The 14,379-nt window shown below is 40.1% G+C and overlaps 1 protein-coding gene across 1 annotated transcript in view; it reads right to left on the reverse strand.

The window, feature by feature from the left end:
* LOC115357880 (adhesion G-protein coupled receptor D2) overlaps positions 1–14,379 on the reverse strand; it is a 96,364-nt gene that overhangs the window by 78,524 nt on the left and 3,461 nt on the right. Inside the window, exons 4-11 of the mRNA XM_030049638.1 lie at positions 10,912–11,139; positions 9,942–10,583; positions 8,969–8,982; positions 5,651–5,813; positions 4,664–4,737; positions 3,280–3,579; positions 1,950–2,061; positions 1,160–1,303 (exon numbers count right to left, since the gene is read on the reverse strand). Of these exons, the coding sequence (XP_029905498.1) occupies positions 1,160–1,303; positions 1,950–2,061; positions 3,280–3,579; positions 4,664–4,737; positions 5,651–5,813; positions 8,969–8,982; positions 9,942–10,583; positions 10,912–11,139 (1,677 nt within the window). The remainder of the gene's footprint in view (positions 1–1,159; positions 1,304–1,949; positions 2,062–3,279; positions 3,580–4,663; positions 4,738–5,650; positions 5,814–8,968; positions 8,983–9,941; positions 10,584–10,911; positions 11,140–14,379) is intronic.

The following is a 14,379-nucleotide window of genomic DNA, read 5'->3' on the forward strand; positions in this document are numbered from 1 at the left end:
CTTTTCCAGCATTGTCCTAATTCACAGCCACACCTGACGACAAAAACAACAAGGCTGTCGCTACAAAGTCAAACTAAAACTAAAACAGCTTGCTCAAAAATGTTGCACAGTGAGGCTGACATGAAAATGAGGCCTAACTGAAACTGAACACACCTATCTGACTAACGGAAACTAATTTCCATCACTTATGTGAAGTTAAAAAAAAAAAGAGAGAGAGAGAGAGCATGAATTCTGGACAAGAAATGTTTGGTTATTATTACTGATTAGTGCTAAAATTATTTTATGATTTATGATTTAGGTGATGTCACTTACTAATGTAGTTATTCCACTCACATCATTATCATGTATAGGGGGAGATTTGCATAGCTTCAGTAAAATATATTCAAAGAGTGAAAACATATTTGTGTCATTGTGTCCACAAAGAAGGGAATTCTGAATAAGTGGATCTCTTCACATTCACCTGCTCAGAAAGAATGGATCACTGAAGCTATGCAAGGGATTCAGCTGGAAAAGGCAGCATTTAGTTTAAAGAATAATAATGCAGAATATGCTGAGACATGGGCGCCTGTTGAAACAGATGTAATGTCACTGTGAAGAAGAATGTGGAAATTCTTCTTTTCTTTGTAGACTATGATTGTCTCCTTTTTGTCAGTACTGTATCATAACATTATGTTTGAATGTGAGCAGTGAGATGAAAGAAGATCATGATGTTTAAAGCAGCAAAATGAGTTGATTTGATATTGTTTGAGAGAAGCTTTTCAATAGTGTTGAATTAGATTTGTAACTCGGTTTAGGAGCGGGTTACAAATGTAGAACTCAAGTCTTTTCTTTTGTCTTTGCTTGTTTACTTTTATGTGATTGTCTGAATTGTACTATTGTATTTCTGTTTTTGTTCTGTGGAAAATAAAATTGAAGAAAAAAAAAACAATAATTAGATAATTATTGGTTATGATTATTGACCCTGAAATTCCATATCAGTGCATTTCTTCTAAAAACAAATGAAAAAAAATCCAAAACAAGCCAGTCTTCTAATGGCTGCAGGTCATGTGTCTTGCTCACTGTTGTAGCGCACTGTGTATGCAATGTGGCAGTGCATGCCTTCGCACACATACACAGAGGCTCTCAGGTATGTGTGTGTGTGTATGTGTGTGTTTCCTACCCAGCTTGTGTATCCTGTGCAGCTCACTGTCAGGGATCAGCAGCTCATCCTGGCTGCTGCTGCTGGTGTGCGAGCTGAGCGCTGACGGCTTGAAGACTCGGTTGCAGCTCGCCTCAGACAGCCTCTGCCATTCCATGTACACATCTGGCCACAAAGACAACATGTTACCCAAAAATTAACAATTACAGTTAGCTTAGATTACACTTAACTCTATTGTCATTGTGCAGAGTACAGAGCATTACAGAGTAAATGCAGTTAGCATCTAGCCACAAGTGCAAAGCTTATAATAGCTCATTTATGCTGTAAATAGTGTGCAAAATATTATACTGTAAATGTTTAAATAAATAAATAAATAAATAAAAACAGTAAATCAGGAGTATTGCAAAAGTACAAATGTCATGAAGTGCTGAGTAAGTGCAAAAACCTTTCATCCTCTCAAATCAGTGATCAGTACAGATTACAGCTGCATGACAAATCAAGACAGGGTACAGAAACTGTAATTTTGATTTCTCCAAATCACATTATCTCACAGGGAAAAGAAGAAATTAATATGTAAAATTAAAATGACAGAGAGACCCAGTTTACATAAGCATTCAAGTACTTTTATATGGTTTGAAATGACATTGAACATTTCATATTTTTTTTATATTAAATTTAGATTGTAGTTAGTGGCTCTGAACAATGATTTCTTTTCAAACCTTCTTGAATATGTCTTTCTTGAAAACAATGCAGACTCGGTCCCCTCATGAGATGATTAATAATTTCATGTGTACTGAGGCATTTTGTTTACCTATGTTTTTGGTAGCGAGAGTGAAGCTTTTTCTTTCAGCACACAGCACGTCTGCTAGGGCCTCCGTGAGTCTGTCAATACTCCTCACAACGGTGAACGGCCCCAAGCTGACCTGTGCAAAAAACACAGAGCCAATTACATCAAGACAGACTGATATGTGTTCTTAAATCCAACTTTTAGATAGAAATGCTGCAGCCGACTGCAGAAATCTGCAGTTTACCTGTGGTATATATATCTTATACAGCCAACATGTCAGATAGGTCTCACTGGCTAATCTAAGGCTTAAATGACTCTTTGACAAGTGCAAACCAATAAAGCAAAAAAGCCTTTAAATGTTTGTTTGTTTGTTTTTTAATTTAAACTTCAAGTGTTCAGTTTGTGTAAAAAATTTGCATGTTGCAGGTGCTTTCTAATTTTCTTATGCCTTCATACAAAGAGACACAACTAAGCAAACTCATTTTTGGTGGGCTTTGTCCACCTGGCAGAGCTTAAAAACGCAGAGTAAAAATTTAAATATGTCATTCACTTTAAAAGCCAAGTGCAACAGCATATAAAGTGTTGAAAAGAATTCTAACACAGACTGCCAGATACTGCCACCTGCTACTTTGAAAAAGACAAATGGAGTCAGGTTTTTTGTAAGTAAACCCTAAACCCACATTTCTGTGAAGCCTGATATATAATGGTGAAACCAAGGATACTGAGCCTTTGGTGACAGATTATGTCACTGTTGGTCACAGTTAGCTACTCTTCAACAAACTGCTCAATAAATTTTAAAAACATACTATATACTCACTGCTTTCCTTTTATTTTATTTTATTACTAATAATACACAATTAATAATACATGTTCAGGTAAAAACAATTAAAATAGTGTATGAAAAAAATTACATTGTAGGAATATAGGGTCCTGGAAGCATAGAAGCTTGGTAACATTGGTAAAAAAAAAAAAAATCTGCTACACCTCATCAAACTCAAACTTTGTTTATTAACAATTTGTGTAGATTTTTTTTTAATAGTGTGAGCCAGGGAAGTCCACTTCAGTGGCAGGAGGCTAACAGTTCGCATTTGGAGCATCCAGTCAGTGTCCACTGCTCAGTAACAATGAGAGGAAGATAGCACCACTACTGTCCTACAGAACAGCTAGGGCGGGAAGTGAAATACTAAGACATTTTTCAAAATGTGTAAATTATCTCTTTGCAAAAGTGATTTTTGCTAAATTCTCTGTTGCCCATTTTCTTGTGTGTGGGTGTGACAGATACAACAGATGTTTCAGGAGTCCTAAAAAGAAAAAAATGCAGACATAAAAAGACAAACACCAATCACCCCCTCACCCCATCGTCTGTCAGACCAATCCAGTGTGCGGCCATGTGGGGCTCAAGCATCAAACTGGCTAGCTTCAGGTAGTTGGTGGCAATCGACATCATGACCTCCGCCACATCGGCCCCAGCAGTACCAGTGCTAGCCACTGCAGTCAGGCCCCGTTCCATCATCTGGGTCAGGTAGAGGACATCACTGGAGGTGAGGACGTCAGCGTTGTCGACCTTCATGATGTCCAGGAGAACCTGAGTCAGGTGCTGCAGGGAGCCCAGGTCTCTTTCCCAGGAGGCATTGATGCTCAGCTCCTCCATCAGCTGACAAAGAGGAGAAGATCGTCAGCATACAGTCAGATTCTTCACTGTTTAGAATCACTTTCATTCACCAAGCACACAAGGACTTTGACCTGGTTGGTTGGTACAGCTGCACTGTACAGGACTGGCCACACTAAATGAACTACCAAAATACAGTTGCATTTCACATATGGTGGAGAGATGATGTACTTCATGATAGTATATTTAATATTAACAACCTGCAAATGTGTATCCAGAGCCAAAGAATAACTCCAGCCTAGTTCTGAGTGCCTACCTGTACTTAAGAATGTTTTGACTGAGGTGCTGGACTTAGTGTAGTGTGTGTAGTGACAGTGTATTTTAAATCACATCTATTAAAGGCAAAATGTTTAACAATTGCTACATCAGAAACTCGGGTAACTGTAATGACCTATTCATAACAAGTCCAAATTTTTGGCACAAAAAACATGCACAAAAAGATTTCAAGCAAAACAACAAATCTTTGTTTTTCTTTGTTTTCTTCTTCTTCAGCAGTGCCTTCCCCGATGACATGTGCTGATTACAATATAGCGCCACAGTGGTGTGTGCTGGTATTGCAGACAAAGTAGAAAATTCTATTGTAGTGGTCATTACTGTGAGCAAAATCTAGTTGGTAATGCATTGCTGTGTACTTGATGTGTTCAGGTTTTTCAGAACATTAATTAGGAGTTGCCATAGCAATTTGCACCCTTTTGTCTGTGTAACCTACTTAACCTACAGTTAAAAATTGCTTTAGAATACATTTAAATTTAAGAAGAAGTTGTGTGGCTTACCACAGCCTCATGTAACCATGCAAATACTACTACTACTACTACTAATACCACTGATAATAATAATAATAACAATAATAATGATAATAATAGTAGTAGTAGTAGTAGTAGTAGTAGTAGTAGTAGTAATAATAATAATAATAATCATCATCATCATCATCATCATCATCTCAAATTGATCCAAATAGATAGAAGCTTAGTTACTATCCATGCAGCTACAGTATTACTGATCTATCTAGTTCTAGTGCTATGAGTGGCTGTTCAGAACAGGCTACAGGGGCTCGAACTGTCTTACTCACAGGTTTGGCCAGAGGATCCTTGCTCAGCCTGCTGAAGAGTGGTGTCTTGGGAAAGCCAGAGACATCCACCCCTTCTGAAATCAGAGACAGAGAGAAATGAAACCCTCAACCTCTGATACTGAGCTGAACAGGGCAGCATGTTCAATAGGAACAACAGGGATACATTATTTGCAGAGGGAAGAGTTGCAGACAGCTTCTTTGCTAAGGTTCTGAACAAACTCCAGCTTACAAATACAGCTGTAAATGAACAATTTTTTTGTTTTGTTTTATTTATATATTTTTTTTGTGTGTGTGTGTGTTTCCTCAAAGGCACCAAACACAAAGTGCTGACACCTCAGTAACTGAGTTGTCCAGCTCCCTACATGATTTTTTTTTTTTTTACTTGAACAGGTCAACCATTGGCCAAAATCTGTTTCATCTTTCCAAAAACATAGCTGTCAGTCAGGAAGGAAGTTTCATTTTTCTTGTGCTGATGACAGCAGTGATATGGAGGAATGCCAAACATATGAAAGCTGGTCTGAAAACTGTGATAACAGTAGTAAAAGCACCACCCTGAGATTTTGGTGCATGGCGGTACTGATACATATATTGACTGACATGAAGGGAATATTTGAAATAATAATCACTGACATAAGGATTAAGATTTGATTTGGGTGGCCCCAGGTGGAATCAAACCCAAGACTCTTATGGTGTTAGTGCCATAATCTATTAATTGTGGTATACATGACCATATAGTATTAATGTACATCACAGTTTAAGAATTTTCCCTTGCTTAGTTCTGGGAATTACATTATGGAAACCTGAGCATAATCATCAGGAGGAACACTCAAAAAAATAATATATTGTTTCTGTATGAGCAAAATACAGATATGCGTATATATTGTACGCTTTCTGACTGATTGTAATTGATTGATAAGACGAAATTTGCTTGGCCAGTTGACTACGAATACCGTACATTCAGTGATTCATTATAATTATTATACACACCTTTCTCAAACTGGCAGACGGCCTCTCTGGATGAGTCACACTTGTCAAGGCCCCAGCTGCCATTCACAGGGTCAAAGGTCACGCACTCCCCAGCCTGAGGAGCACTGATCACGTCCAAGGAGAAGTTGTGATACAGCAGAGAGCTTGCATCCACAAAATAGCGCTCAAACAGGTGTGATGACAGACTGCCATTACCTGGTAAAGGAAATGGTCAAGGATTCATTATAATGGCAAAAACTTAAAAATTAAAGATTAAAGGGATAGTTTACCCATTTTGAAAAATGAGGCATTATTTCACCTGGTGGTACTATCTTCCTCTCATTGTTACTGAGTGCTGGATACTGGCTAACTGTTATATATATGTATATGTATATGTATATGTATACGTATTATATACAGTGGTGGAAAAAAGTTTTCAGGCACCCCATGCATTTGTGAAATATTCCATTAAGAATCACTCTTAGGTCTTCAAGTGCAATTTCTTTTAGTACAGTCACAGCCAAAATACTAAACAAATCCTAAAAAAAAAAAGCCATTAAAAACTTCAAATTGATTGGTTCCATAAAAATACATAAGAAATTTTGAGTATTGGGTCATTTTGGTACCAGTGATGAAGGTTGTTCTTTTTATTAAAAGACACAATTTTTGTTGCCAGGCTTCATGTCTATATAAAGCCAGCACATTTGAAAGTTCTTCAGACACAAAAATGGCTAACACAAGGAGTCTAACGCAGGAAACACGCCTGAAGATAAAGATTCTCAGCCAGGAAGGGTACAGCTGCCGCCAGATAGCCAGGAAGTGAAGATGCAGTCCTTCAGCAGTTGGATACACTCTGCAGAAATACAGACGAACCAACAGCTTGGAAGACTAACCAAGATCTGGGCGTCCAAGGGTTTCTTCAGCAAGAAATGACCGTATCCTGATCTGCATGTGCAGGCTAAACCGCCGAATGACATCACAGGAGCTTCAGCAGCAGTGGTCAAACCAAACTGGTGTCCAGTGTTCCACCCGCACTGTACGTGGCCGACTTTTAGATCATGGCTTAAGGTCCTACAAGGCTATCAAGAAGCCCCTGATCAATGAGAGACAGAGGTTAGCCTGGCGTCGTTGGGCCCAGGCACACAAGAACTGGACAGCCAGGAACTGGAAGAAGATTCTGTGGTCAGAAGAATTTGTCAAGAATTTAGTTTTGTTAGTTTTTCTTGTAAACAATAAACAAAAAAATATAATTTGTATTTGTTTGTATCTGTCTAATGCAGCCACACCTTTTGAAACACAAAAAGGATTTTTCCACAAATATTTCATGATAATATTTGAGATTGTGCAAATTTTAAGGGTGTCCGAAAACTTTTTTCCACCACTGTATATGTATATACTGTATGTATATATATGTATATATATATGTATTTCGGGAAACTTTGGGGAAACTCATTTAACAATTTAAGTGGATTAAGGCAGATATTTTAAAAGGAATACTCCAATGTTTTGGGCAGGATGTCAAGTAACACATATTGGGTGATTGACAGCTGAAGCTTTAAATGGCGGCTGGACATGGCCGGTGCTTCATTCATTAAGTAACTCACTAGCTGGCGGAGACACTCGCGGGTGCAGTTAACATTTCCAAGGTGGGTAGTAAAAACTCGTTTTTCTGAATAACAAGGTTGATTTTATACAGACTTGTAGCTTCTACAGTACAGGCCAAAAGTTTGGACACACCTTCTCATTTAATGCGTTTTCTTTATTTTCATGACTATTTACATTGTAGATTCTAACTGAAGGAATCAAACTATGAATGAAAACATGTGGAGTTATGTACTTAACAAAAAAAAAAAATAAATAAAAAAATAACTGAAAACATGTTTTATATTCTAGTTTCTTCAAAATAGCCACCCTTTGCTCTGATTACTGCTTTGCACACTCTTGGCATTCTCTCCATGAGCTTCAAGAGGTAGTCACCTGAAATGGTTTTCACTTCACAGGTGTGCCTTATCAGGGTTAATTAGTGGAATTTCTTGCTTTATCAATGGGGTTGGGACCATCAGTTGTGTTGTGCAGAAGTCAGATTACTACACAGCCGACAGCCCTATTGGACAACTGTTAAAATTCATATTATGGCAAGAACCAATCAGCTAACTAAAGAAAAACGAGTGGCCATCATTACTTTAAGAAATTAAGGTGAATGTGAATTTAAAATGCAGAGCTTGGAATTTCAAACAAACAAACGAGAGTTGTTTGAGAGGTGCACAGATCACTGTGATAAAAGTGTTCAGCGGATACAAAATAATATCACATTTTTCACAGTAGGTTAACTATCCCTTTAATTCCAAGGGTAACAAAGGTCACAACGAAGGACTGTGCATATTTCATGTCCAGGGTTTGTACTGTGGTTAATGCTGCATTCCAGAGATGCCAGAAAGTCAGACATTCTTATTTCCTGTGAGGAAAAATGAAATGGAACACCCCCTCAAGTTGTAATTTGTAATAGGAGACTGGGGGAAGATTTTTCAACCACAAGGTTGCCAAGATGCAGAAGATCTGATGTCATGTCGATATGGCAGCGCACACTGTCAGCGTTACACAGTATTCGGGGTGAGCAGTGGGTGGGTGGGGATTCTAATTGCTCACAGGGGATCGCAGTGAAGGGGCGAAGTTTGTTTTGAAGGGAGGGATTCAGAGTGACGCCAGCCACCAAACATTTACAACAACCGTTTAGCAGCCCCTACGTTTGCCAATTACAACTTGGCCACTGGCTCTCCTATTCATGTGTGTGTGTGTGTGTGTGTTTAGAGAGAGACAGAGAGAGAGAGAGAGAGAGAGCAATAGATACAGTAAAACAGAAAGAGGAAAGCTTTTCTCTCTGTTCCTCGGTGCCTTGGTGAGGAGAAATAGACTGTGTGTTGCTGGAAAGTCTGTCTCAGCATGCCAAAAACTCCCAAATACTTGTTCATTTATTTCATTCATTTGAGTTCTGCCGTTTGATTTCTTCGATCGTGCTGCTTCAAGCACTCTCTTCCACGCCCAAAGCAGCAGACTGACTGACAGATAAATCCAGGGCACAAATGTAAATATATTTGTCGATGGTTGAAATTCTTTAGGCAGGAGGAGTATTTCACCAACTTTCTAAACCTGCTCCAGTTTAGAGTGATTACAGCAAGTATCTATGCGCTTCATCTTCAGAATAGCTAAAAAGCGCTATGTGCATTTCGCTCTCTGCACTTTTTTTTTTTCTTTTTGGTTTTGTATGATTTGTACATGTTTCTAAGATAATTTGCGGTGTGCCGAAATGTTCTGGAAAAGATATCTTCTTCTATTCCTGACATTCATAGGGGTTACTGGATCTGAACTGAATTGAATTGAATTGAATTGAATTGAATTGAATTGAACTGAACTGAATTGAATTGAACTTACTGAAACGAGTCAAATAGATTGGATTGATTCGAATCAAATCAAAGTCAAATGAACTGCAGAGATTAACTGAATTTTAATAAACTTCACTGAACTGAGTTACATCAAATTGAACTAAATTGAACTTATTGAATCAAGTCAAATTGAATCAAAGCAAAGTGAACTGAACTGAAACGGATGGACTTGAACTGAACTGAACTGAACTCAAATAATACAAAATGAAATGAAATGGACTTGAGCTGAGTTGAACTGAACAGAACAGAGTGGGTGGGATCAATACACAGACAAAAAGAGATTTGAAAGATTGTTACAAAGAAAGAAAGAAAGAAAGAAAGAAAGAAAAGGAAAGTATGAGAGAAAGAAAGGCAAAGGAGAGAGAAAAGAAAAAAAAACATGCACTGAGCTCTATAAATCACAGTGTGATTGAACCTGACATTGCGAGAGGAGAGGAGGCAGGACGTGGAACAAGGATGGAGGGAAAGGGAGAGAGCAGATCTGCACTGTGTAGTTTTTCAAGCTGATTCATAGCATTTGTTCTGCCACGCTGAGCACAGGACAAGTAGTGCTCACCAGCACAGATCACGCACCAAAATTGTTAATCACAGAAAAGCTTACTAAAATGACTTTCAGATATGTTTTGCGTGATCGTCTTTACTTTTTGACCCTCTTTGTTTTCTCCTGTATGGTAAACCCCACCCATCTAACACCTAGGTAGATTAATAAAAATGGAATTTCAAAGTATTCCTCCTAAATTACTGTGGTATAGGACCTTGTAGACAGATTGGAGTCTCCTCGATCCTCTCCAATGCAAACCAGGACAATTTCTGTACATTTGCTTGGTGATTATAGTTTTGTGATAAGGCGTTAGCCTCATGCTGTTCTGTACCTTGACATGGATTGTCCCTCCACAGCCTCTTGAGGGAGGACTCTATTTCCACGGCTGCACCACTCCACTTGAACACCAGCCCAGAGGAAATGGGTGAGCACTGTTTTTCCATGGTGTGGATTTCACTGTCATTTAGAACCCGCTCCCAAATGTGCAGCTCCGTGATGCTCCCTGAGAACGACTCGTCTTTCTTGAACGAGCCCCCGAAGGTGTCCTGCTCCTGCCCGATGATGAAAAGACCATCGGGGCCGATGCTGACGGTGCCATGCAGGCCGTCACCCTTGCCGACCAGAAGGCCGTCGGTAAACAGGGCCCAGCGTCCGCCATTTTGACTCCAAGAGACGCAGACTGAGTGCCAAGAGCCGTCATGAGCGAAGGCTTCATGGTACGGCCCATGAGTGCCATGGACCAGCAGAGCCAGCTGCACAGGCCTGCCCTGGATCAGGCTCGCACGGAGCTGGAACTCATTAATGTATGACTGGATGGAATAAGAGAAGATGGTGGAAAATCCGAAGCAGCTCGGATTGAAGCGGAGACGGGTACAAACAGTCACCGAGACCATGGAGGAGAACTTGTGCAGGAGGCGAGCATTCTTCCTGTCCGAGCGCCCAGTGAACTCCAGAATCAAGGTCTCCAAGGGACCTAGTTTTTTTTTGTTTTTTTTTTTAAATCCCACACAAAGATAAGAAACAGGTGTTAGTTAGTTAGTTAGTTAGTTAGTTAGTTAGGCAAAAACATGGCACCATCCTTGACAATGAGGGAACGTAATGTCCTGTTTGAGCTGTAAACACACTTGGGAAACATTATTCACTGTGGCTTCGAGGATTGTATGGCAGTCCCATCAGTCCCATTTCACATTTTATTCTGTGTGCAGGGTGAAAGGTATGCAAAACACAATGAGCCTACTGTATGAGAAAAGAGGGTGCTGATGTATTAATAAAAAGTGTCAGAAATGGCACAGTGAACTCACTTTTTAGATGTGTCATGACTTTCCCGGCAATCCACACAGGCTGAGAGATGTTCAAGGACTTTAAGAAGCTGTTCAGCTCTTGGTTCTCTAAAGGGTTGGAGACGGTGGCCAGGGCCCCTGAGCGCTGGTTACACAGCCGTCCTGCCTCATGCCATTGCAGCCGATCCGGCACATACTCATAGTAGGAGTCATCATACATCGACAGGGCTCTGCTCTCCACTATATAGGCTGTCCAAAAACAACAAACAACCAATAGAATGAAACAGGACAGGCCAGACTTAAACCCTCTCCTGATAACATTAGCATTACCAGGGGACACCTGGTGATCAGTCATTTTTATCTCAAGACCACATAAATGTAACTCCACGGCTGACTGCCAGAGAGTTGCTTGAACTACCCCAGTAAAAATTCCAGCTAAAATTGCTGCATTTTGAGTGAACCCTGGCATCTTTTGGTCGTTTTTATGCGATGCAGAACGACATCTGGAGATTTTTTATCCAGTCTCGATTGGTTTCACACAATTCCAAACGGTACACCATTACTTTATAGATCAGACTTTATGATTAATGATTCCTGCAAGGAAATTAGAGCCATGCAGGGGGGAAAAGTAATATTCAAAAAGGGGGAAAGACAAATAGAATAAATCACACAAATAAATAAATAAATAAATAGATAAATAAATGACCCCCAAAAACAATAGTAATAAGGAGGAAAAAAAGAACTGTTGAAAAGGTTGCAGGTGTTGAAATGTCTGGCACCACACAGGAGAGTTGGGACCACAGAACCTGAATGGAGTAGAACAGCCTTTCCCATTAAAATCAACATCAATGAATCAAGATGAGCGGAGTGGCTGTAATTTTTATATGTACTGTTGCCATGGTACCGGGCTAGTTTCTATATAAACTGACTTTGGGAAGCTCGCTGAGGTGAGAGGACCGAAGCAGTGGAAAGGCATCCTGTGTTTCAGCCAGTGCATGTTAGCCATTTAAAGTTAACAAACACTTTTCTTCTCCACTAAGGTTTGGCTAAACTATGAGGCTGTTCCCACCTGGTATTAAGATCCATCCTGAGGAATCTCAATACAAGCTGACACCTCTATGTACAGGTGTACACAGCAGCAATGTGTCCTGAGTGATTGGATCTCAGGATGCATTTGGAGGTGGTCGGGGACGTTTGTGTCCACATCACATCAGAGGTGTAAACAGACATGTGTCCCAGGATGCGTTGAGGGACCGCCTACTAACCTGACGTCCTCTGTCTTGTCCAGCCCAACACCCTGACACTGACCAGACCATCACTTTTCCAATAGAAAAAATATCTGACCTGACTCTGCCCAGCACAGCTGAACTGTCAACTGATGGATCAAATGCAAACTATAAGCTGCTGCTTAATGAATAAAACTCCCCTTAATAAGACATAAGCTCCCCTAAAAACATGGTGCAAGAAATTTGGAGGGTCTGTAAAATATTTGTTGACAATCTGCAGTCTGAGTTTTTTCTTCCATATCAAATTCAGAGGCGGCAGCAGTTCCTAAATTTCATGCCCCGGCACAAGTAAACACATTCTTCCTAACCCGAGATGCAATACAGTTACTATCAGAATACTACAGAAGTATTATAGGTGGCTGTGGCCATGCATATGTGTGTGTTGCAGTTCCTGCAGGAATACCACAGAAATATTACAGGTCGATTTTTCCACCAAAGCAGAGAACCTCTCCGACCCGCTGGAATAATTCAATAATCTGAGCTGAACGTGATCAGATTGAGCCTGTGACAGACGTGAAATACGTCTTCAGTGATTGACAGCCGCATTAAAAAGAAGCTGGAGTGAGCAAAGATGTCTCCTTTTGTTAAATCCCTGCTGCCTGTTCAGTGTTGTTTTATTTTTATTTTTTGCATGGGAGGAGGACTAGGAAAGTGGGCATTTCATTTTATGGTCCCTCTCTCTCTCTCTCCCTCTGAAATAATACATGTTTATTTGCATATAGAGATATAGATGTGATCACGAGTGGGCAGGTGAGACGCATTTGGAGACTTGGTGTGTACAGACGGACTGACAGCTGTGCTCTTGTGTTGGGATCTCTCAGGACGGTTGTTAACACCAGGTGAGAACAGCCTCTATGCCAGTTTCTAACAGGAGGTTATGATAAGCTAATGCTAGGCTTATGTGATGTTTGATGATGCTTACCAGCTAGGTTTACTTGTATGCCCGCAGGAGAGGAGAAGCACAGTCTTTGCTAATGTTATTCAAAGCTGGGCTAACACAGGAGCACACACGGGTTCAAATGTTCACAATTCTTTTAATCATTTCTGCTTTCAGGCCACAGCCACAGTTAAACTCTGCACAGTTCCCAAGCAAATGTGAAACATTTTACAGCCCTACTGACTTGTCACCAGAGCAAAGAACTGTGATCACCATTAAATACTGTAGCAGCCAAACGACCGCAGCAAACAGAGCAGTGACTGTTCTACAACATACAAGTTCTGTGGTTGTGTCTGTCTGTCTGTACTGTCAGCCGGCGGTTTTAAAAATGGTTTCCAGGGGCCCCTTGGGGACCTTGAGGATCCTCCATGGGGTCCTCAGCAAAATGAGGAGTAGTTTAATTTGATTGTAATTTAATTCATGATAAATCACTGGAATGCAGAAAATGTATGAGGGATAATTTGAACACTTTGTTTCTTTCTGGTTTAATATCCATGGTTTGTTGGTGTCGATATGACATTTAAACATTTTAGCCCTCTGAGACTTGTGCAATCTCATTTCATTTAAGATTTTTTTTTTTTTTTGGCATTTCTTCTTTATTTGACAGTGACAGTAGAGAGACAGGAAAGGCAGGAAAGAGAGAGGGAATGACCTGCAGCAAATGGGCCTGGGCTCAGATTTAAACCCAGGACGCTGAAATCAGGACTCAGCCTTAACATGTGGTACATGTGCCATCAGGTGAGCTACTGCAGCACCCCTGTGAGCTCACTTGATTTCTATCAAAAAATATGGGAAAGTGATGATTGGCAAATAAGCAAAAAATTACCAGAGCATTATACAAACAAACAAAAACTGAATTCTAACAATACCTGGCAAGGGCCTTTCACAAGCATTAAATCCTTAACACAAACCAACATATTTCTTGATATAAGTGTTCCTGTAGGGAAACCAAATGGGGTCCACAGCTTGTTAAAAGTCGACTTGTGGGTCCACAACACAGTAGAGACACAACACAGGCAGAGCTGTGGATTACCACAGTCACCCAGTAAATGATTTTACTGTACAGAAGAGCTGACGGAAATCATTCCTGTTCATGGGCAAACTCATTAGTGACCTCACCTGCTGATACTAAGGCCATGCAGGGAGGCTTCACTTCATGTTTTCATAACAAGGTTGGGAAATGACAAGCAGCCATCAGTCAAATGATGGTAAATTTTGCAAGCCCTTCTACTCTAACTAATCATTGTCTAGAGGTTTTTTTTGGGA

This window comes from Myripristis murdjan, chromosome 4 (assembly GCF_902150065.1).
Source record: "Myripristis murdjan chromosome 4, fMyrMur1.1, whole genome shotgun sequence".
In the NCBI taxonomy this organism is placed as follows: Eukaryota; Metazoa; Chordata; class Actinopteri; order Holocentriformes; family Holocentridae; genus Myripristis; species Myripristis murdjan.